Source organism: Plectropomus leopardus, chromosome 7, assembly GCF_008729295.1.
Source record: "Plectropomus leopardus isolate mb chromosome 7, YSFRI_Pleo_2.0, whole genome shotgun sequence".
Lineage (NCBI taxonomy): Eukaryota > Metazoa > Chordata > Actinopteri > Perciformes > Serranidae > Plectropomus > Plectropomus leopardus.
This window is the reverse complement of record NC_056469.1, coordinates 23,554,619-23,572,132: the sequence shown is the minus strand read 5'-3', so window position 1 is coordinate 23,572,132 and position 17,514 is coordinate 23,554,619. Positions and strand designations below refer to the sequence as shown.

The 17,514-nt window shown below is 42.0% G+C and overlaps 1 protein-coding gene across 1 annotated transcript in view; it reads left to right on the top strand.

Annotated features, from left to right (window-relative positions):
* The window catches only part of pou2f2a (POU class 2 homeobox 2a), a 41,696-nt gene extending 27,409 nt beyond the window's left edge, over nucleotides 1-14,287 (top strand). Inside the window, 14 exon segments of the mRNA XM_042489323.1 lie at nucleotides 3,035-3,100; nucleotides 3,194-3,228; nucleotides 4,678-4,734; nucleotides 5,550-5,669; nucleotides 5,891-6,241; nucleotides 6,577-6,682; nucleotides 6,787-6,913; nucleotides 6,915-7,149; nucleotides 7,235-7,376; nucleotides 7,474-7,622; nucleotides 8,643-8,840; nucleotides 8,923-9,125; nucleotides 10,689-10,762; nucleotides 13,803-14,287. Of these exon segments, the coding sequence (XP_042345257.1) occupies nucleotides 3,035-3,100; nucleotides 3,194-3,228; nucleotides 4,678-4,734; nucleotides 5,550-5,669; nucleotides 5,891-6,241; nucleotides 6,577-6,682; nucleotides 6,787-6,913; nucleotides 6,915-7,149; nucleotides 7,235-7,376; nucleotides 7,474-7,622; nucleotides 8,643-8,840; nucleotides 8,923-9,125; nucleotides 10,689-10,762; nucleotides 13,803-14,131 (2,192 nt within the window). The 3' untranslated portion in view covers nucleotides 14,132-14,287.
* The last annotated feature ends 3,227 nt before the right edge of the window (nucleotides 14,288-17,514 follow it).

Genomic DNA, 17,514 nt, shown 5'->3' with positions numbered 1-17,514 from the left:
ATAAAACAGCCAACAATGTCAGCAGCACAGACTGTAATGATTCTGCTGCGATACCTCAGGTTTTCCTTAAGATGTAACGCTTTATTGTCAGATTTTTCTCGTCAGTTCATCGTTTTAATTTTAAAATCTATTTTTACGTATTTTTATTAAGTTCAGATCCTTATTTAATTTTTAAATTTAAACATCAGCTCATGTCTTCATCCCCATCCAGACGCTCTAAAGCTTGTCCTCACTTTGGCGCTCAGTTTTAAACGAAAAACGTTTCTTTGCAATCAAAACGGGCGCCCCTTGGTTTTTCAAATCCGTAGTTAGTAGGTGCGATGACTCCAGTTCCCAGACACCCCCCTTGGCGCCGGGGTTGTGTCCTGAATCAGGAAGTGGGGGGTGAGGATTGTTGGGTGGGGTGGAGGGAGTTGGGGGGAAAGAGATTCTGGGGAAAGAGATTCGGGGTCTAGTTGCAGCAGAGTTTCATCTCAGCTAAAATACCCAGAGGAGAGTACCAGAAACAGTCCAGACTGAGCACAGACACTGTTGTTCCTTGTTCCTTTTCTCTTGCATCATTTATTCATGACACAGGATTATGCAGCATTAAATTTGCTCTGTTTAAGAGACGGCGAAGTACGATGCAGCTCTCTGGCCTCACTGTGACAAAGTTAAACCCTGAGCTTTGCTGTAAGATTAACATAACAGCTTAATGAGGACAGAAATAGACACAGTAATTTAACAAAGCAGTTTGAGAGATTCTTGTGTAAATTAACTTGTTACCAAAAAAAAAAAAAAACAATGAGACACGGGTATGAGATGCTGCCTCATGCTTTTATTTAAACAAAATCAGTAAAATTGTAAAAGTGTTCATAATGTGTAACTCTGCTCTGCGTCAAGTAAAATTAGCTGTGTGTGTGTGCAGCAATGTGATGTAAAAGAGAAGAGGAGGTTTTTAAAAGATAGAGTGAAAGAGAGGGAGAGAGCAGGCTAATATTAATAGCCTCGCTGACAGTAAGTGTTGGGTTTAGCACTCTGCGTTCAACCCTGTACAAGGGGAAGTCGGGAGGGGAAGTGAGAAAAAGACACAGCATCTTGATATACTGTCCCACCACTGTATTACTGACCACATTATCCACCATGCGACTGTCTGTAGGCCATTTTGAACCATGAATCAATACACACGTTCCACCGGGTGTCCTGCGAGCGGGCAGCACAGCACAAGAGGCAGCACTTTGGGAACTTCACATTATGGCTGTTTTATGAGCTGGGCAGTCATTTTATATTTGGCTTTACCGTACAGCCCGCACATATTGATGATTGGAGCACAAGACAATCCAATGTAATACAGGTGACACGTTTTTAATTTGTTTTTTAATTTTTTATTTTTTAATGTGTGCATCTTGAGAGGGAGACATTACATTTCTACCACAAATTGAGCAACTTTGGACAGTTTTTCAGTTTCACTAATAGCCAAAATGCCTTATAATGCCACAACAGGAGCAGGATGTGTGTAATATTGGAATAACCACAAATCAAACCTAATAATAGATCGACCAGATGTTTGCATCCACATGGCTGGTGTCAAAATTAGCCTTTTTGCAGAAGTCCATTTATTTGAGGGAAACCCTGCGGTCAGTTTATGTGCGTTTCCTGACCCCGGGTTATAACCAGTGTGGCAGCAGATTGGAGCTTTTCTAGCTCATTGCCACTTCCCCTAAAGACACTTCAAAAGTCCACTGTTCTCACATCTGTTTCACTGACACACACATGCATGTGCTGCTCAATGTGAGTGACTCTTTGGATCTGGCCTGTCTTTGTGGTGATTGCATTAGACGGATGATTTGGTTTTTTAAAAGTGGCATCAGGTCAGCAGAGCGGTCATCTTCTCCATGTGTCACTGCTGCCCCCCAATGGTTAAAACCATGCTTGACCACTTGCTTTGTTGGCATTGCGGGAGTCAGACAAGAGTTTTTCTGTGTTTATAGTGTGCCTTATTGATTAGAGCTCAGCAATAAGCGGATGGAGAAATTAAAAAGTGCCACAATGTTGACGTGCTCTCATCTGCAACATGAGAAGCAACAAGATGAGGAGCGATAAAGAGGAGAGGAAAGGGTGAAAGGGGGAGAGAGAGAGAAAAAGGAGGGAGACTGAGAGTTTATTATGCAGGTGGCAGATATAATTAGTTGGTCGTTGGGCGGATTTGCATGTTTTCACAAAAGGGAAGTAGCTCTGTGTGTGTGTGTGTGTGTGTGTGTGTGTGTGTGTGTGTGTGTGTGTGTGTTGTCAAAAAGAGAGAGAACGAGAGAGAGAGGAAGAAAGGTTTCAGCTGGACACAACAAAAAGTTGTCTTTCAGTTTGTGGTTTCCAACAAATAAAAAGTTTTGCAGTGAGATGATACAAATGGGAGATTAATAAAACAAAACTGCTGCACGCACACACACACACACACACACACACACACACACACACACACATATGTATTCTCTTAAAACTCTTCAAATCATCCTCATTCCCATCTTTCCAATGCTCTGCTGCCAAAATGCTCCACTCCTCTTCTGATAGATTTAAAGTCTTTAATTTCTTCCCTCCCTATCTTCACTGCTGTTGCCATGGGACTGTCCCAATACAGTATCAACCAGGAAGTAATGTGGTCATGTAATGAATGACACACAACATAAAACATTTTTTAGCGCTGACTTTCTCCCACGTAGAGACACCTCAAGTTAAATTTAGAACAAGCAAACACCCTGGGTCAGCCTACTCCTTTGTTAAACCACTAATTGGAAAGTATGAATGAATGTGGGCTACATTCAGCTTGTAAATGATTCAGCCACATTGTTTGTTGTACAGTGTGTGTAGGCCTGTTCTGTGACCTGAAAACACCATAACCTATGTATAATCAACTCCCTGGCCATCTACTTTCCCCTCTCGTCATTGAGATTCTGATGACCTGCTTTGTAAATGCTTGTGTCTGCAGTTTATTTTTATCTTACACGGATTTAAAAATCACCCGTGTTTACTTATTTATTTGTGTGTCTTCCTGTTACAGATATCAGGATGTCAAAGCCAGTAGAGGTCGAGAAAGTAGGGGCTGACTCACCCTTGGAGGGCACAGGTAAGTACATACGTGATATCACAGTTGTCTGTGCGTGCGTTTGTGCTCCAACACGTGATTAATTTCTCACTTTTTCCTTCCACTCCCACTCAGATTCAGAGCGGAATGGACCTGAATCAAATCACCAGGTACGTTTGACTCCTCCGATTGTTATGGTCTGTTTCCCACCTCTTTCACCTACATAGTTAATGCACCAAAACAGATAACAGTGCCACTCAGAGAGCCGCACTGCTTATTGTTTCCGTTATCGATTGATGTGTGGAATAATTTTAATTTAATCCTTCATTCCGTATTCTGTTTAACTCATAGAGGCTTTATTGGCAGTGGCGTTTTTAGTCCTGGGCGTCAGAGGCTTCAGCCCTGAACGTCTTAAAAATAGCCCTGGATCTAAATATGTAGGCTGTATATATTTATCAAAAATAAGTATAGGCCTAATAATACAAAAAGCCATTTTATTTATACACTTGGTTACATTCCACCGTTATTAACAAAAATAGTCTACATTTGAATAATTTTCCATCTGTAGTTAATCATTTTTTAATTATAGCATTTGTCAAGTATTCTGTACTCAATAGTAATTACTAACAACTATTCATATTTTTCTCAATTTTCTCATTATGATTAATCTGGAAAGTTTAAAAACTGTTTTTCAGGCTAAATAAGATGCCAGAAAGCATTTTTTTAAAGCAAGCAAAGAAGCAAGAAAAGCCCTGTTTATTTGCATGACCATATTGAATCACAGTATTGCCAAAGCACATTGTACAACGTGGTTTAAACAGAAAAGGGAATTATATGACATTTATGAGTTTTTCAGTAGGGAAGCTGTGATCTTAAATTGCTTGTAGTACAAAAAATTCATCTGACAACAGCAGCATAAGATGGTTACACTGGACTCCGTTGCAGTTACGAGTTATGCACCTAAACTACCTACACTAGCTTACATTTAATACTGTCTGACCACATGACGAAATAGAAACTTGAAAAGATCAACATATGAATTGCCCAGCGATCACCGTTGCATATCTTTATATGACAAAAAAATTCCACAATGTAAGAAATACTTTTTTACAGTTTTTCTATATTAAGCATACACTTTTGTCATCTACTGACTATTTTACCATTAAAAAAAAAAAAAAAAACTGAATGGAAACCATGACAGAGATAGATTTGCCCTTTTGTGAGTGTATATAGCAAATGGCACCAAAGTCATCTGTGGGTTTCTCTTTAGGCACAAATGTATTTCGAAGAGGTAAATTGATTCGTATGTATTCTGTATGAGAGCCCAACCTCTCAGACCCCACTGTAGCCATATTGCCTAAACTCTTTACAGTTGACAAATGAATCAAACAGAGAACAGCAGCTACTCCTCAAGCAGTGAGCTTTTAGCATTTTTGCTTAATTAATCACTAAAACAATTGTTGAAAAAGATTTTTTCAAAAATTGATAATAGAATGTAATTTCTTTTGATAAATCGGGTATTTGTAGGAGCAAAGAAAAAAAGATTTATTTTAATACAATGCATTTAAAGTCATTTTTGGCAGTCATTTCTGATATAAGGTCTATTTCATTTCGTTTAGGCTCAGTCAATGAAAGTCAATCCCTTCCCCCTTTCACCAACTCTGAGCGGCAGCAAGGTGAGTGTATATGTGTGTGTCCATGTCACTGAACTGCCTGTGCATGTCTGTGCATATGTCTGGGCTTTTGTTTGTGCATCTTTTGTGTGTTTTAACGTCCCACAATAGCTTTATTGACAGTATAGCTGCCTCAGCTTTGTATTGGTCGCTGCACATTCAATTGTCCTTTTGTCGTGTTCAACGTTGAGGTTCATTATGTGTCGGCTGAATGTAAACAAATTCGCTCACAGCCGAGAGAGTATGATGGCACTCTCCCTTCACAAAGCGCATTGAGAATAGCAATAAATCTATAGTGCTACAACTTTTGCCAAAAGCTGGAATGGTCCTCATTTGCATACCGCAGGAGATATGCAAATCAGTAAGCTAGAAGAGTTTCCCCTGCCAGTACAAACATGCCTGATCCAGGGAGGAAACATCCTCCCTTTGTGCAAGAAAGAGAGACGAGTGGACTCTTAGTGCCTGAGACAGACTAGAGACACCGTTCTCATTAGCTTACTTGTGACTGATTATGAGCATTCAATTGAAATTACAAACAGAATTTAAAAATTCAACACTGCCTTTCATTATCTTGAGTAGCCAGGTAAGCTTGTGTGGTAATATGTTTCTAAGTAGTCTTTTTAACCAGTTCTGCATTGTGTTTAAAGAGTTATTCGCAAACATTTATGTTGGAAAGGAGAAGTGTAGTTTTCAGTAACGGTGGGATGGAAATGATCTGGAGGAACAAAACTCATTTTAGGATTTATGTTTTGGATACAAGTGTATAAATATTTGAATGCTCTTTTACATTTCCACTCTGTTTTCCATCTTCCACACAGACTAAGATGGAGGAGTGTGGTGAGATGTCTCCAGCCCTTCCTCTCTCTCACGGACCGACCCCCTCACAGACGGCCCTGCAACATACACAGCTCATGCTGACCGGCTCCCAGCTAGCAGGGGTGAGAGAGACTTTTGACATTTGCACCAGCACACACACACACTTTGCTTTGCTTTTACCCTGCTTGCTTCTCTGGTGCTGCTTTTTGAACACTTTGTTTCCTTCTTTGTCTCCTTCTGTCTATTTTCTCCCCTCCTCTCCTCTCTCTCCTTTCCTCTCTTCTCCTCTCCCCTCCTCTTCTTTCCTCTCCTCTGCTCTCCTCTCCATCTTTCTCCTCGCCAGTTGACAGCACTGTTGCCAGCGCAGCAGCAGCTGTTGCTGCAGCAGGCTCAAGCGCAGCTCCTGGCTGCAGCTGTGCAGCAGTCCAGTGCAGCCCACGCCGCTCACGCTGCCCACGCAGCAGCCCAAGCCAATCAGCAAGCTCAGGCAGCCGCAGCCGCAGCAGCAGCCAATCAGCAAGCCCAGCAGCAACAGCAGCAGCAGCAGCATCAGGCGGGACAAACAGGGCAGCAGGCCCAGTCGCAGTCCCAGGGACAGGGACAGAGCACACAGGAAAACACAGCCCAAAGTGTCCCCGTCCCACCTCCTCCACCCCAGCTCACCCTCTCCCAGCCAATCCAGCTTACCGCCCAGGTACTGACTGCCAATCAGAGCCACTTCCTGGTGAGCGGCTTGATTGAAGAACCAGTATCAAGCCATGGAACAATTCTTCTTGCATGTCTATCGTATTTTTCATGATTCACACTTTCCACCTTGCACGAATGCACACATTTTCCATTTCTTTTCTCCTCCAACATCAACATTTTTCCTCTTACTGTGATGTTTTCTGCATGTCCAGATCTGCTCCTCTCCTCAAGTGGAGAGAGATAACACAATAACGTATTTTGTATGTTTGAGCCCATCGTCTGTCCTTTAAGCTTCATAAAGTCTTGTTTTTTCTCTGATCTCCATTCTCTCCTGATGAACAGGACATCCAGCAGTTGCTGCAGCTCCAGCAGTTGGTATTGGTGCCCGGCCACTCGATCCCATCTCCTGCCCAGTTCCTCCTCCCTTCGGCACAGCAGGGCCAGCAAGGTGGGTAGACCTCTTGCAAGGACAGTGATAAAAATAAGTTGTTTACATAATTACTTTTGTCGTTATTATGGCCGATCATTTTCTTCTTTTTTTTTCCTCCTCAGGACTCCTATCAACACCAAATCTCATTTCGCTACCTCAGCCAAACCAAGGCAGCCTGCTGTCTGCTCCGACTAGAATGGGACTCCAAGCACAGGTACAAGGAAACTTTCAAGCTTTAGTCAGTGGAAAAAGGAAAACACAGCCTCTGCACCAGCGATAAACAAACACATCTGTCTCTCCCTCTCGTTCTCACTTTCATTCCTCTGACGTCGCACCTGCCACAGCGAGATAAGAGTGTGGAGGTGAGCGGTGTGACCACGGTGCCCTCAGTGACCTCTCACCCCGAGGAGCCTAGTGACCTGGAGGAGCTGGAACAGTTCGCCCGCACTTTCAAACAGAGACGCATCAAACTGGGCTTCACACAGGTGGGTAGAGACGCCTACTGTGTACGTGTGCATGTGCAGTTTCCGTCAGCAGTTTGTTGACTGACTGTTTTTATCCCTCAACCAGGGAGATGTTGGTTTGGCCATGGGGAAGCTGTATGGCAACGACTTCAGTCAGACCACAATCTCCCGCTTTGAAGCCCTCAACCTGAGCTTTAAGAACATGTGCAAGCTGAAGCCGCTGCTAGAGAAGTGGCTCAATGACGCAGGTGAGCTCTCAACAAAATAACAGTACTTTTCATGCTCGTAGGGTGTCACAATCAGTGTGAAACTCAGTCTTTTTTTATGTTTGCTCGCCTTCATCAGAGACCATGTCCATAGACAGTACCCTGCCCAGCCCCAGCTCCCTGTCCTCTCCCTCTCTGGGCTTCGATGGGGTTCCTGGTCGCCGCAGAAAGAAGAGAACCAGCATTGAGACGAATGTACGCGTGGCCCTGGAACGCGCATTCATGACGGTAAGAGAATTAACCATATTATTAAAGGAACAGTGTATATGATTTCGGTGGATACATTGGCAGAAATAAAATCATAATATATGTTTTAAAGATTATTTTTTGGTGTTTTCACATATATTTGAAAGGGCAAAATTTTTTGCGTGAAAAGCAGGAGAGAGAGGGGATGACATGCAGCAAAGGGAATCAAACCCACGGTCGCTGCAGCCTTTGAACATGGCGCACCTGCTCTACCAGCTGAGCTATTGGGAAGCCCATGAAATATATTCATAATTTCTATTAGTTTATAATCATATGAAACTGAGAACGTTGTGTTTTTGTCATCTCTGACTCAGCCTTTTATAACGACATATGGAGAGGGTGCTTTTCCAGATACAGTTCAGATACAGTAACCCAGAACAGACAAACTTAACACTGGCTTTAGATAAGGCTATTAGAGTTTTTGCATTTTTGTATTTTTGTATTTTTGCACTGTCGTGTCAGCCAGCATATTTCTGCTACACGCTTGACACACCGGAGAAGTTTCAGGTGGTTCACAATCTGCATCCTCACAGCTGGGTGCTACTAAATCCTACACACTCGACCTTTAAGTGAGAAATTAAGAAATTGTTATCTATTACAAATTTTTAAAACTGATTTAAGTTTATTGGGTCACAGAAAAGACGAGATCTTAAAGCATGTTGTGAATGCTGGACAGTGTGTGAGGGCTGAAGACAGACAATAATGACTTCACAAATAAGTCCTTATTTTTCCACAGAGCTTTTTCATGTCAGTTTCTGCTGATTGTGTTAATACAAATGAGTTATATCGGAATTTTTGTATTCTAGTATCATTAAATGTAATTTAATAGTATCAAAACACTTTAATTTTTATGAAATTCAAGAAACTTCCAACATTAATTCATGCAGAAAACCTACGAAGTATTATGAAACATAACCTATATCCTCGCTTGCCGTTATTAATGTTCTGGCTGACACATAGCACAGCTGAAATCTGAATTCTCGTTCCTCTCCCTTCCTGCAGAACCAGAAGCCTACCTCAGAAGAGATCTTGCTGATCGCAGAGCAGCTCAACATGGAGAAGGAGGTGATTCGGGTCTGGTTTTGCAACCGCCGGCAGAAAGAGAAACGCATCAATCCCTCCAGTGCCACCCCTCCCCTGCCCAGCCAGCCCCCTACTGCCCCACCAACGCACAAACCGCCCTGCTACAGCCCTCACATGGTAAATACTTTTGGTAATAAATGTGTTTTTCTATTTTTCAACTGTAGTTTCAGAAACTTGAATCTTTCTTCATTTCTGCCAGATGTCCAGCCAGCTGTCGCAGGCCGTGACCAGTCTCAGCACAACAGTGACCACCATGTCCCCCGTCTGCCCCCTGACTTCCAGCCTCACCTCCACCCACCCCTCCCTCAGCTCCGCACCCTCCCCGGTGACTCCTCCTCCTCCTCCCCGCAGCACGGCCAGCCCGGCCACTCCCAGCCACAGCACACTCAACCTTAACACAGGGTAAGAGTCACAATACACCTCCAGGGATTCCCCCATTAGTCACTACACAGCAGTTATGATCAGGGCAAATTTGGAGACTTTGAAGAGTCAGTTCATCCAAATGAGAAAAAAAAAACACACATTTTCTACTTACTTTTAAGGACATCTAGCCAGATAGTTTTTTTTAATTTATTTATTTGGCCAAGTTTTAAGATATTTGTCTCTATATGTTGACAGTGCACTTCAACATACAAAAACTTTTACGGTTTAGATTGGGGAGCTATACAATATCTATAACTTTTTGAAAGCCATTTTCGGAAGATTGAAGTCCTCTTTATTCATTATTTAAATAACTATTTCCGCCTCTTTTCATGTGTAAAAACAAGTGCAGCAATATAAATCCCTTCTAGGAGAGACTGTCTAAGAACGTGTGCCATTATCCCCGCATTTAACCCGCAGTTCCTGATTGGGTCAGACGGGAGCAAAAACTTAATACTACAGCTCCAATTCATAATAACCACGGCACAGATTCTGTCTGAACTCAGTTGTTTAAAAAAAATGTCCCCTCCTAATCCTAATCAATTTTTCTTGACATTAATGGAAAACAGCATGAAGTCAATGAAAGATGTGAACTTAGGAAAATACATTTACAACATCTAAATAATTGAAACATCTTTTATAATGACTGCCACTTAGATATTTCCAGGTTTTTTTATGCAGTTAGGAACTTCACTATGCAATAAGGACTATTTGGACTCTGGCCCCAAATGACATTACCAGCGCAAGATGGCAGTGGCTGTATTTGAGATATTGTGCTAAATTTTGAACAACGGGAGGAAGCGGATACACATCATTCATCTAAATATAGTCTTTAATTTAACATACACATCTGACAGTGCCACCACGTACAACCACACTTACTTACTTACTTAAACATGCACGCCATGAGCACTGCACTGCAACATGCTCGCTTCACCTGCAGTTTGTAGTTAAATTGTTAATAATGCACACATACACGCCACACCACACAGAGACTGTTTGTATTTATACACACACTGATATCCCAACATGCCGTTTGGCGCCACTGCTTCCCCCGTGCTGCAGTGCACTCTAACCCTGTGTGTGTTTGTGTGTGTGGTTCTTGTGTTCACAGCTTATGGCGTATGGGTAAAAAGAACGGTGACGTGTCTAACTACATCACCGATTTTGCTGCAAACTTGAGGTGAATGCGACCAAGACACAAACACACACACACACACACAAACACGATACAGTACCTTTGTTTGGTGCAGAATGTTCTTTTACTGAATCATTTCTGACATAAATACATAATTAATGAGAGTTTTGCAAGATGTTCTGTTTCTTTCTGCATTTCTAACCTCTTGTTTGTTACATCTGTACAGTCAACTGTCAGCAGACTACAGCTCTTTATTTGTGCAGGGCTGAATTTGCCCTCCTCTTGTCCTTGCTGCTAAACCTGCTTTTTTTTCTCACCTTTTCTCCTTTGCCTGTCTGTGTTCGTACATATGCTTGCAAATGTGTGGTGCTGTGTGTGTGTGTGTGTGTGTGTGTGTGACACAACAGGAACACTGTGATGGGAGTTAACACAGGGATGAACCAAGCCCTCCTCGGTAACAATCCCCTGGCCACTATCCAAGGTGTGTGAGAGAATGAGAGACGCTGAAATGAGTTTATTTCAGGGAAGTGAGAAAAAAAAACGAAAGCTTACTGATAAACAGAACATAGTTTAGAGGTTACGGCTGAGGTGGTGTACTTTATTATTTAATTTCTTGGAAAATCTTAGGGTCACAAGATACATAAAAACACACATAGAAGACTTTTTATGTCCTGGCAATACATTTTCCTCCTACACACATATAAAACTCAGACACGACGCATCCCCTCTCACACACCTTCCTACACTTGAGAACAACACAAGAATAGCACAAGAAAAAAAAGTGCACAGCCCCGCAGAACTGACCACCAAACAGTCCCGACCACCGTCAGCAGAGCTAATTTTTAATCATACTTTGTGGTGTGAGGATGAGAAAGGGGGGAGAGACGTATTAAAAACAGAAGTGTGATGATGAGTAATACAGTTATGCATGGTGGGTGAAACAAATCGCGCTGGTAGACTGCAGACTGGAGACGCGGATGAACAGGCAGCAGAGGGTGTTTGTTGAGGCAGAGAGACACAGAGAGGAAGAATTTCTCATATGTTGCTATCGACATCCATGACTCCATCCCATCACGTGTCTGTGTGTGAGTGACGATCGCTACATTAATGTGTGGGCTACGTTTTTGTGTGTGCGTCTGTCTGTGTCTCACTCATCCTCAGCCTTTCATCTCTTCATCTCATCAAATGTGTCGATGATTAAGGGGAGAAATGCCTAAAAACATTTGATGGAAACGTTTTTTATTAGGGTGGTTTCATGCACTTCATTTAATATATGCACCAGTAATGGTCATGATAAACATTTAAAGGAACGGTGTGTAAGCTTTCGGGGAATTTTACTGTTTTACAAAGAGTTGCCTCTAGTGACAAAGTGCTTAGAAAATTCTTAGAAAAATTATGTTTTCTTAGAATTCCCCCTCAAAGTTAAGACAAGCTGCTGCTAAAGATTAAAAAAAAAAAATCATAAAGTATCTTAGTCCTAAAGAGAGCTCCCAAGGTGAAAAACTGTTAGAGGTTGGGAGTAGGACTCTTGAGATATTTACAAGTTTCCTGAGCAGAGGAGTAAATGGCTGAAACAAAAAGTTTTAAGACAAATATTCTCCAAATGCTGGGTGACAGCGAGTTAATTAAATGCTACAGATTAGATAGTTGAAAATCATTAGAGATGCACTCACATCTGCTACCCAAAGCAATAACTGTATAACACCAATGATCACAACACCTAGGTATCTGACAACTGGAAAAATGCAACAGTGCAACAGTTTTAGAAGACTTAAATTGTGCGGCAGTCTATTTCATTTCCAACCAGTGTGCACACCTTGCAGAGTCACAAAAGGGCGTCAATGACAACCAATCACATCTGTTAAAATAATGCATCAATCTAGCTATGAGGTCAACCACCCCTCCTCATTAAGATAAATTTTCTGTCCCTTCTTAGCTCTGAGTTACCCTGAGATTTTGCCTAAATCACAGCAAAGTGAGGACTCCTTGCTAGAAATCTTTGGGCTAATTTAGGTGCTCTTATTCTCAGTATCTTACTGATTTGAACAGATAAAAACACAAAATAAATCTAAATAAAATTCAGTGTTTTTTGGACAATGTTGTAACAGAGGGGCTACTAGCTACACTGGCTAATACGAAACACGACTGGCCCTTTCTACCGCCAGTGTTTAGTTTGTCCCTGCAACATCTCGATCTCTGTGGACGAGGACCTGATTTCTATGTGGGTATAAGCGGTTCATTCTAAGGTAATGAAAACACAACAATTCTTATTTTCAGGTGATTATAGACTAAAGGAAACACACTTACTATATTTCATTTCTGCCAATACATCCCCCAAATCCTACACTGTTCCTTTAAACCATCAACTTTAAATATCAGACCTTCGCAGAACAAGAGCTGCATTTTGGACTCACACCACTTTGATGCTCAACACTCACACACCAAGAGATCGATCACTGAGGAGGCAGAAATAACAGTTTCTTCACCAAAAGTAGCCTCGACAGACGATATTGCAGCGCACCCACAAGACTTTTGGAGAACTGTATGACTGCTTCATGCTTTCTCTACACTGGAAAAAATCTCTCTCTTTTGCTGTTGCTATGCAATCACAAACATTATTAGGCTGAGTTCACATGTAACATTTTGTGTATGAAAGAGGCGCTGCATGAAGCGATGTTCGCAGCCAATCGTCGACCTTGTTTCCATAACAACAGACCACTCATGTCAGCTTACCTGTTGCTGTGCTGTATCTGATCCCGAAAGAGTATCTTAGATAATATTCAGTTATTTTCTAGTGGCACAGTGTTGAAATTGTGGGGTTTTTTTGTTGGGTGGGGGGATTTAAAAGTTTCTCAACTCCCACTCAATTGATTCAACATAAAAACAGGCAAGGGCACTTTTTTTTAAGAGAAGTCGCACTCCTGAGCTTTTCATTTTAAAGTGGCAGTGACGGTTATCTCCACCTCCTTCTGCTGAGTGCAACACGTTCAGGCACTTTCTCCGGTTTGGCAGGGTACTGTCAGAAATAATTAACTTGAGTAGTGGTAGATGAGGGTGACTGACAGAGAGACCAAAGAAGACCAAAATTAAAACACTTTGTATCAAAGACCAACTACTCAAAGTTGCAGAATATTTCCTTTTTAAGCTACAGTTAGTGACTTTTATGAAAATAACTTCTTGTCATATTTTCTGAAACTGTCACTATATCCACGTAGTAGCACATGAAGGCTGGTTTCCAGATTTGTGCAAAACTTAGGCGATATTTTCGAAATGTCGATAAAACATAATTGCAAGATGACTGCGTTTCCATTCTGTATTGTCATGTCCATCGATTAAAGGAAGGGGAGAGAAGTTTAAATGTAAAATTAATCTGAGTAGGAGATGAGGAGGAATACACAATAACAAAAAACACTGAGCCGAAAATAGAACCGAAAACCTAAAAATTAAACTAAAATTGATCCTGAACGACTGTAAAAGTGGAATATTCAGTCAACCTTTTCTTCTCTCTCTCCCTCCCACAGCCCTAGCAGCCAGTGGTGGCCAGCTGCCTCTTTCCAGTCTTGAGGGGGCTAGCAAGGTGATGCTGGGGGCCTCCGGGGGCCAGGCCGGGGGCCTCCCCTCCTCCCTCTTCCTCAACCACCCCGCTCTCCTCCACATGGGCCAGAACCCCAGCGCTGGAATGGTCAGCGCCGCTGTAGCCAAAGCCTCCCAGGCCTCCCCCTTCCCCTCGGCCAGCAGCATCAGCCCCACCCCGTGCTCCCCCTCTCCCTGCTCCAGCCCCGCCTCTTCCTGCTCCTCCAGCGAAATGGCACACAGCCCGCCCTCTCTGGGCGGGGCCAAGATTGAGTGACCGCACCAAGGGCCAATCAGAGAGGAGGAGGAAGGAGGACACGACAACCTCGCCTTTCACACCAAAGCTATCTCTTTCTCTCTCTTGCGCTCTTCTTCCGTTATTTTTCTCGCAATGGCTTTCTCTCTCTTTCTCTCCCAGTCTTTCGATGCCAAAAATACACAGAATGAAAGAGGAGAGAGGGAGGGAGAGAGGTGAAAGAGGGGAGAAGGGGGGGAGGGGAAGATTTAAACCAAAAATCTTTATCTATCCAAACAGATGGAGAGGAGGCAACGTGGGACCTTTTTGTCAATAACACGCGATATCGACATGGCGCCTCTCCACTCTTTCTCTCTGAAGGAAAAACAAACCAATGACTCTTTAATGAAGAGACGGAAGAGATGGCGGAGAAGCATGTCGAAGTGCATAAACCAAAAATGACAAAAGATAACTTTACTATGTGACAAAGGAATGGCGGCAAGGACAAAAAACTGAAGAGGAGGACTGTGCTTACGTTTTCCCTTTTTTTAAAAAAATTATTCTCAAAAAGCTGCGGGTCTGAAAGAAGAGGAGTAGGGAGGAAGAGTTTAAACCAAAAATTTACCTGAGGAGGAAGCGGAGGAGGAATACACAATGACAAAAAAAAAAAAAACGACAACCATACCAAAATCCCAAATACCAAAAACCAAAAATACGGAGAGAAAAGCTTTATTCAAAGGACGTGTAAATACTGAAGCTATCCAGGACCAGGATTCTACTGCTACTGATACACACACACACACACACACACACACACACACACACACACACACACACATATCCAGAGCCAATCCATCTTGCCATTGACTCATCCTTTCTGTCATGTGTCTCTTCTAGTTTTTCACGCTGAATAATTTTGTAAAAGATTGTTACTGAATGAGTCAAGAGCTCATGATCGAATGATTACCGCTGTATCTTCACATGTTAGTCTCTTTACCTACCTCTGGTTCGAAGAGCATAGAATAGCTTTACTTCTCGTTTTATTTCACATTTCCTTGACAGAGGCTTGTTATTCAGTATCTATTTTTTACACTTTAAGAAGTTTGGATTTGTTTGTTGAATTATTTATTAGTGCCATTTTTACAATCCAGTTCCTATTTATTGTTGCAGCTTTTTTTTTTTTTTTGCTAGCTTCTGTGGTTTGAATCATCATCAGTGTCATCGTCATCATCATCATCATCATCATATGCATCTGTGTTGTCTTTTTTTGTTTTTAACGTCTGCAGGAACAGAGATGATGCGGGCAAAAAGACGCTCACCAAGTGCCGCAGATCCAAAATAGAGTTGGCACGCCGCAAGATGATTTTCAAGGTGTGAATGAATTTATTAAGACTTAAACACTTTTTTTTTTTTTTGCGCTGTTTATCAGACCGCTCTTTCCTCACTCTTAAAGATAACCCATTATCGGTGACTCCGTAGCTAAATGAAACATGCCCTGGAAAAACTTCACACGCTGAAAAATTGACGTTTGTTAAGAGTGGGCGACCATTTTTGAAAGTATGAAATAGGGCTGTGATTGGAGATTTGGAGTAATAACCATTGAGACTGAAGGCTAAATAAGTCAATAAAGCCAAGTTTAGTCACAGCCGCCTCTCATTCCTGCCTCGTCAATCAGCATAGACGCCCCCGACACCTGTCTGTCTAGACATGTTTACTGGTATTTGTCTGTTTCCATCATCACTCCCATCGATCACATTTCACTGTCATTTTCCACCTCAGACTGCCATTAATTCTCAAATGGAAACCAAAGCGTTCTCGAGGCTGGGCTTGTTCTTAAAGAGCCTCGGCCAAGACATGTGAACACAATAAAGACACAGAGGGGCTGAGAACAGGAGCCCCGCTGCTGGTTATCCCCTCCACCTGGCCTGTCCCAAAAAAACCACGGGGGGAGCTTTATTTAGGGAACTGATCCTTTACTCCGAACCCCCAGAACGAAGGGTGACAGGGCGAGTAGTGAGGGGAGCAGGCGTCACACTTTTTTTTTTCTAAGAGGATACCAAAAATAAACCCAAACCAAAAACCCAAGGAACGACAGAAGCAAACCAAAAAGAACCCTAACCAAATGTGGCTGGAGGGAGGAGGCGAGGAGGACAAAGTGCAGGAGTTTAAAGAGGAGAAGCCGCCTGTCTGTCGGTTAGCTTTAGGGCTGCAGCATTCGCCCCACTCTGAAACTGTGTAGCATGGATGGAGGGTTGGACAGACAGGCGGACAAACAGAAGGACAGACAATTCCTCCCCTCCTCCGCCTCTCCGGCTCAGCTCTCTGGTCCTGGATGGAGCTAAACGCAAATGACCTCACTGAACTGAAATCTTCTAAAGAAAAAAAAAATCTGTTTTTATTTTTCTGTTGGTTGGTTCCGATTGTTTTATCTCTGCTGTGTCTCTTGATGCCGTTTTATGTACTGTACTTTAGTGCTTATTACTCATTTGGAATAACGTACTCGCTTACTTACTACAAGAGCTCCTTATTTTTTTCGTAGTCGTGCTAGAGATTTTTATCAGGTGGTTGGAAAAAATACTGTGAAAATTTAGCTTCCAGATTTTTATTAGATAAAGAAACAGACTGTCTTGGCAGATAAAAAAAGACACACAAAAAGCCAAAAACAAAGAATAGCAAAACCTTAAAAAAAACCAAATACAAAACCAAACCAAACACAGTAGAGAGGAACAGGAGCTGCCTTCTCTGCGTGGGGGCACAGAAATGGGTCAGTTTGTCTGAGCTGAAGCTGAGTTTTTCTGTAAAAGTGTTAATAGGACGCCAGATCGTAAAAAAAAGAAAAAAAGAAAATTGAATAGGGTCTTAAGTGATGTTTTGTCATAATTTTGACCCCGTTGAAGGCTTAACGCGCACTTCAAACGCAGAATAACACACACAGCAGCGGCCTCAGGCAAGTTGACGGTTTGAGAGTTGGACGTAAACGTATCCAAAGAATATTTGGTTTGATCCACACCAGAAAAACAGTCGACACGCGAGAATCGTCTCATGAACCAAACTTTAGATGTGGGGTTTGCACCTTAAAGGTGAAACCTTTTCTCCACATTGACTCTTAGACGGAATGTATCTGTTAGTGCTTCTATAGATTTTGTAGAAAAAAGATCTATGTTCTACTGCTTACTTATCGCTAATGTATTAAAAAGAAAAAAAACTTACAAAAAAGACTTTGAGAAAAAAAAAGATCCTAAAAAACATTGATGATAATAACTTGATTTTAGACCAAAAATTTTAACTATCTCTCTTTGGACTTTTTATTTTTTATTTTATTTCTCTTTATTAATGATGATTTAGACTTTTGATTGTACTATTTATTCAGGTTAGGGTTGATTTATTTGCTTGTTACCTTTTTTTGCCTTGCTATTTATTTGTTA